The sequence below is a fragment of the Nicotiana tomentosiformis genome, chromosome 2 (genome assembly GCF_000390325.3).
Source record: "Nicotiana tomentosiformis chromosome 2, ASM39032v3, whole genome shotgun sequence".
Classification (NCBI taxonomy): domain Eukaryota; kingdom Viridiplantae; phylum Streptophyta; class Magnoliopsida; order Solanales; family Solanaceae; genus Nicotiana; species Nicotiana tomentosiformis.
Window position 1 is genome coordinate 175,119,900 of NC_090813.1, and position 6,840 is coordinate 175,126,739.

The window sequence follows — 6,840 nt, forward strand, 5'->3', positions numbered from 1 at the left end:
GAGGTTTTGGTATCACCAGTTGAAGATTCGGGACTTGGATATTCTAAAGATAACATTCATGACCCGTTATGGTCATTATGAGTTCCTTGTGATGTCCTTTGGGCTGACCAATGCCCCAGCATCATTCATGCATCTAATGAACAATGTATTTCAGCCTTATCTCGACTTGTTTGTCATAGTATTCATTGATGATATCCTGGTATACTCTCGTAACAAGGAGGACCATGCCCAGCATTTGAGGATTGTGTTGCAGCAGTTGAGGGAGGAGAAGCTTTATGCCAAGTTCTCCAAGTGTGAGCTTTGGCTTAGTTCAATGGAGCTTTTAGGGCACGTGGTGCCCAGGCCTTCCTCAACAACGGAAATTCGAAGCTTTCTCGGCTTGGCCGGTTATTATCGTCGCTTCATGGAGGGTTACTCGTCTATTGCATCGCCTTTGACCATACTGACCCAGAAGGGTGCTACTTTTAGGTGGTCGGATGAGTGTGAAGAGAGCTTCTAGAAGCTCAAGACTGCCTAGACCACAACTCCAGTTCTAGTTTTGCCTTCAGCTTCAGGCTCTTATACAATGCAATGCGATGCTTCTCAGATTGGTATTGGGTGTGTATTGATGCAGGAGGGTAGAGTGATTGCTTATGCTACGTGTCAGTTGAAGCCTCATGAGAAGAACTACCATGTTCATAATTTGGAGTTGGCTGCCATCTTTCATGCATTGAAGATTTGGAGGCATTATCTCCACGGTGTGTCTTATGAGGTATTTACGGATTATCGGAGTCTCTAGCACTTGTTCAAACAAAAGGATCTAAATTTGAGGTAGCAAAGATGGTTGGCGCTGCTAAAGGACTATGATATTACCATTTTTTATCATCCCGGGAAGGCCAATATGTTGGATGATGCCTTGAGTAGAAAGGCGGTGAGTATGGGTAGCCTTGCATTTATTCCTATTGGTGAGAGACCTCTTCCAGTTGATGTTCAGGCCTTGGCCAACCAGTTCATGAGATTAGATATTTCGGAGCCCAGCTGGGTTCTAGCTTGTATGGTTTCTTAGTCTTCCTTATATGATCGCATTAGAGAGCGCCAATATGATGATCCTCATTTTCTTATTCTTAAAGACACGGTTCAACATGGTGATTCCATGGATGTTACTATTGGGGATGATGGGGTGTTGAGGATGCATGGTCGGATTTGTGTGCCCAATGTAGATGGGTTATGTGAGTTGGTTCTTGAGGAGGCCCACAATTTGCGGTATTCCATTCATCCGGGTGCCACAAAGATGTACCAGGACTTGAGGAAACACTATTGGTGGAGGAGAATAAAGAAGTATATAGTGGGGTTTGTAGCTTGGTGCCTAAATTGCCAGCAGGTGAAGTATGAGCATCAAAGACCGGGTGGATTGCTTCAAAGGCTTGAGATTCCAGAGTAGAAATAGGAGCGTATCACCATGGATTTTGTAGTTGGGCTCCCACAGACTTCGAGGAAGTTTGATTCTATTTGGGTGATTATGGATTGGCTAACCAAGTCTGCACACTTCATTACAGTTGGGACTACTTATTGTTCGGAGCGGTTGGTAGAGATTTACATCCGCGAGATTATTCGCCTTCACGCTGTGCTAGTGTCCATCATTTCAGATCGGGGCATACAGTTTACATCACAGTTTTGGAGAGGAATACAACGAGAGTTGGGGACCCAGGTTGAGTTGAGCACAACATTTCACCCTCAGACGGACGAACAGTTAGAGCGTACTATTCAGATATTGGAGGATATGCTATGCGCTTGTGTCATTGATTTTGAGGGTTTTTGTTATTAGTTTCTGCCGCTCGCAGAATTTGCCTACAACAACTACCAATTGAGCATTCAAATGGCTCCGTATGAGGCTTTGTATTGGAGACAATGTCGATCCCCGGTTGGCTGGTTCGAGCCAGATGAGGCTAGGCTATTGGGTACTGACTTGGTTCAAGATGCTTTGGATAAGGTTAAATTGATTCAGGATCGTCTTCGCATGGCGCAATCTAGACAGAAGAGTTATGCGGATAGGAAGGTTTGTGATGTTGCTTTGATGATTGGGGAGAAGGTACTTTTTAAGGTTTCACCCATGAAGGGTGTTATGAATTTCCGGAAGAAGTATATTGGGCCATTAGAGAGGTGGCTTACAAGCTTGCCTTGCCACCTAGTTTGTCGAGTGTGCTTCCAGTATTTCATGCTTCTATGCTCCAGAAGTATGTCGGCGATCCGTCTCATGTTTTGGATTCTAGCACAGTTCAGTTGGATGGTGATTTGACTTCTGATGTGGACCTGGTGGCCATTTTAGATCGACAGGTTTGAAAGTTGAGGTCAAAGGACATAGCTTCAGTGAAGGTGCAGTGGAGAGGTCAGCTAGTTGAGGAGGGTACTTGGGAGACTGAGCGGGAGATGCGGATCAGATATCCACGCCTATTTAAGACTCCGGGTACCTTTCTAGACCCATTTGAGAATGAACATTTGTTTAACAGGGGGAGGATGTAATGACCCGGATGGTCGTTTTGAGAGTTGTGGCCTCATTCCCCCATTTATTGTTCATTCCCTGCTTAATTATTGTTATGTGACTTGCAGGGTAGTTGGTTCGAGTCCGGAGAGATTTCGGAATGAATTTAGACACTTAGTCTCAAGGTTGAAAGCTTAAGTTGAAAAGGTTGACCGGATATTGACTTATGTGTAAACGACTCCATAATAGAATTTTGATGGTTTCGTTAGCTCTGTTCGGTGATTTTTGACTTAGGAGTGTGTCCGGATTGTGAATTGGGGGTTCGTATTTGAATTAAGCTTGAAATGGCAAAAGTTGGAAATTTAGAAGTTTGACCGAGAGTGGAATTTGTTGATACTGGGCTCGGAATGGGGTTCCGGGAGTTGGAGTTTGAGTTGGTCCATGGTATCATTTGTGATTTGTGTGAAGAATTAGAGGTCAATCGGACATGATTTGATAAGTTTTGGCGTCGTTTGTAGATGGTAGAATTCCTTAGTTTCAATAGGCTTAAATTGGGGTGCGATTCATGTTTTTGATGTTGTTTGATGTAATTTGAGGGCTAAACTAAGTTTTTATCGTGTTTTGGAACTTGTTGGTATGTTTGGTTGAGGTCCCAAGGGCCTCAGGTTGATTTCAGATGGTTATCAGATCGAAAATGAGACTTAGAGCATTGCTGAAGCTGGCCGCCTTCTGGTGTGATCGCACCTGTGAGGGTTATGGCCGCAGGTGCGATGTCGTAGGTGCGGCTAATGTTGTGTAGGTGCGGAGCCGGTCTGGCCTGGAGTAGGACGCAGGAGTGAGGGGTCATCCGCATCTGCGAGCCTGTAGGTGCGAGCAAGGTTCTGCATATGCTGAGAAGGGGGGCGTAGGCTGTCTTCGTAGAAGCGGATCATGGGCCGCAGAAGTGCTTCCGCATGTGCGGAACCTGGAGCACATGTGTGGACCCCGTGGACTTAAGTGGCTTCCGCAAAAGCAGAAATTCTATAGCAAAAGCTATTCCGCAGGCACGAAAGCATTGGGTAGTGTTTAAATCCGAAGGGTTTCGTGATTTCCCTCATTTTGGACTTTGCGAACCCGGTCTAAGGCGATTTTTGAGAGAATTTTCGAGTGGTTTCTTGAGGTAAGTCACTTGTGGTTAAATTTATTCAATAATTTCATTTCCCCATTGAATTCCACACCAAGATTGTGTGGTTTTGAGGTGTAATTTTGGGAGTTGAAGCTAGGGATTTGGAGAGTTTAAATTGGCGATATGGGTGTCGATTTGCTGTTAGATTTTGGTAAATTTGGTATGGTTGGACTCATGATTGAATGGGCTTCCAGATTTTATGACTTTTATTGGATTCCGAGACGTGGGCCCGGGGGTCGGCGTTTGAGTCGACATTTTGACTTTTTATTAATAACTTAGTATTTTCTTATGGTATTGATTCCCTTAGCCCATATTGGTTGTATCGAACTGTTTGTGGCTAGATTCGAGGCATTTGGAGGACTATTCACGAGGCAAGGGCGTGTTGGAGTAGAGATTTTCACGGTTTGAGGTAAGTAATAGTTATAAACTTTGTTCTAAGGGTATGAAACCCCAAATTTCATGTCATGTGATTGGTGTTGAGGTGACGCACATGCCAGGTGACGGGCATGTGGGCGTGCACCATAGTAATTGTGACTTGGTCAATTCCCTGGAACTGTATAGTTATATAATCTATTTGTATCCGTATATTCTCCATGTGTTATAGAAATTGAGCTACAAAACATGTTACTAATCATGCGTAGGCTATGTGTTAATATTGTAGGGACCCACAAAGATCGTGTTACATGTTAAATTATCTACAAAATTGCCACTTTGTACTCAGTCATAGTTTTTACTTGCATATTATATCTCAGTCTCTGTTGTTCTCTATTGATACATTATGTCATTGATGTTTGGGATGTTTTACATAATTATTGAGAGCCCGATGGACTGGAGAGATTGATGACTGAGTGAGGTCGAGGGCCTGATTGTGAGGATATTTATGGGATCGGGCTGCACACTGCAATATGTTTATTTGATTCATGCCATGATTGGCTTATTATAACGCTTGTGCTGAAGGATCTCCTCCGAAGTCTGCACACTCATAGTGAGCGCATGTACATACTAAGTGTGAGTGCCGAGCGACTGGGAAAAATGAGATACTGTGAGGAATGAGTGACTGTGAGGTTGGAGTGAATGGGAGGACTGAGTGACTGTTACTCTGAGAATATGCACTTGATTTCATTACTGTGTACTTTAACCGGCATATATTACTGCCATGTAATTTCTGAGAGATGCCACATCTTGTTTCAATTGAACTTGATATGAATTAACTATTTTGGCTTTAAATGTCGAATTTGAAAGCATGCATACTTTTTCTGTATTGTAATTTTCTATAATTGAACTGTCTCCGTGAAGCTCGTCACTACTTTCAGTCCAATAGTTAGTCTTGTTACTTACTAAGTTGGTTGTACTCACACTACACCGTGCACTTCATGTGCATATCCAGGTGTTATCGGACACGATGGTGTTGATTATCTGAGCAGCTTGATCATTCAGAGATTTTGAGGTAATTGCCCGGCGTTCGTAGACCTTGACTCTCCCTCCCTATCTTTCAGCTTTATGTATTTTGTTTGAGTTTTTCATAGACAGTATTTTCAGACTCGTATTGTATAAACGCTCATGTACTCATTGACACCCTAGTTTTGGGAACTTTCATATTGAGTTTTGACTTTCTATTAAGTTTATGAAAGCTTTAATTATTTAAACTTGTGTTATTTTACTTTTCATTTAAAAGTGTTGGAAATATTTTGAGGTGTCGGCTTTCCTAGTACCACGATAGGCTAAGTTTTGGGTCATCACAATATTTCTCCGCTTGGATATTATATTTTATCCCCGTTTGCATATTTAGAAACGTTATTACTCTCTTGTTCTTGTTATTTATCATGGGTTTTATTTCTGGGCAGGATATTATTTTTCCAAAAATATGGTATTAGACCCATAGCGAACAATGGTCTGCTGTCTTTTCAGTACCCCATCTCACAAAAGATAATTATGAGAAATGTTGTCTACGTATGAAAGCCATACTTGGCTCTCAGGATGTGTAAAAAATCGTAGACAGAGTGTATGTAAAGCCCGATAATGAGGATGATTTGTCTCAAAGAGAAAAAAATATCTTCGCAAAGATAAGAAAGAAGGATCAACAAGCTCTCACTCTCATCCACCAATGTTTGGATGATGATATGTTTGAGAAGGTGGTTAATGATACCACCTCAAAGGAATCTGGAGAGATTTTTCAAAATTCTTTTCAAGGAGTTGGTAAGGTGAGGAAGGTAAAATTTCAAACTCTAAGGGCTGATTTAAAAATTTTAAAAATAAAAGAATCCAAATGCATTTCAGAATATTGTTAAAAGATGAAGGCTATTGTAAATCAATTAAGAAGATACAAGGAGGATAGAGATGTATGTGTGATAGAAAATATCCTTTGCACTTTAACACCTAAATTTGATTTTGTGGTGTGTGCTATTGAGGAGTCTAAAGATTTAGACTCTATGACGGTGGAACAATTAGAGGGTTCTTTATAGGCCTGCAAAGAAACTATTAAATGGAGACAAGAAGTTCTACTAGAGAAACTTCTTGAGACTCAGGCCTCCTTTAAGGATTATGGAGGTGAAAAAATCTATCCATGGAACAAACGAAAACAAGGCCATGGCGCTCATGAAATAGGAAGAAGTAATGGTAATAATTTTAATAGTGTCACGATCCAAAATTTAACTAGTCATGATGGCACCTAACCCAACCCGCTAGGTAAGCCAGTTAACCACTAACCAATTCCAATAACAATTAATAAAGCAATTAAGTAAAAAAATTATCTAAATCTAATACAATCCCCAAGAACTGGTAGTACAAATCATGAGCTTCTAAGAATAAGGTTTACAAAGCTGAAATGGAACAAATACATAGTCTGTTTGAAAAGTACATAAACAAAGTTTTATAGATCTAAAGCTACCACGAACAAGAGGCAGCTACAATCGAGACGTAGGTACATCTTCAATCCAGCTCCCATCGAACACAGCAACATCAGCAACAAACATCTGCACGCAAGGTGCAAAAGTGTAGTATGAGTACAACTGACCCCTGTACTCAATAAGTAACAAACCTAACCTTAGGTTGAAAGTAGTAACGAGCTAACACGAAGGTCGGGTCCAACACCAATATTCCACAACTCAACATAGTACAAGTAATAAAAGAGTACCTCAGAAATAAAAGGTTTAGTTCGTTCACAGTTTCAGAAAAATAGGCATTTCTTTTCAAGTATCTCAGTGAAAACCCGAATCTT

General features: G+C 41.3%; 1 protein-coding gene across 1 annotated transcript; it reads left to right on the top strand.

Moving 5' to 3' along the window:
• Nucleotides 1-1,855: 1,855 nt before the first annotated feature.
• Nucleotides 1,856-2,319, top strand: LOC138906127 (uncharacterized). The gene is made up of 2 exons (XM_070194649.1): nt 1,856-2,068; nt 2,212-2,319. Exons 1-2 carry the CDS (start codon nt 1,856-1,858, stop codon nt 2,317-2,319), a joined length of 321 nt encoding a protein of 106 aa, XP_070050750.1.
• The last annotated feature ends 4,521 nt before the right edge of the window (nt 2,320-6,840 follow it).

Coding starts and splice junctions, on each gene's coding strand:
- LOC138906127 (XM_070194649.1), top strand. CDS start 1,856: ATGGCTCCGTATGAGGCTTTGTATTGGAGACAATGTCGATCCCCGGTT. Junction 2,069..2,211: donor CTTTGATGATTGGGGAGAAG/GTACTTTTTAAG, acceptor TCTATGCTCCAG/AAGTATGTCGGCGATCCGTC.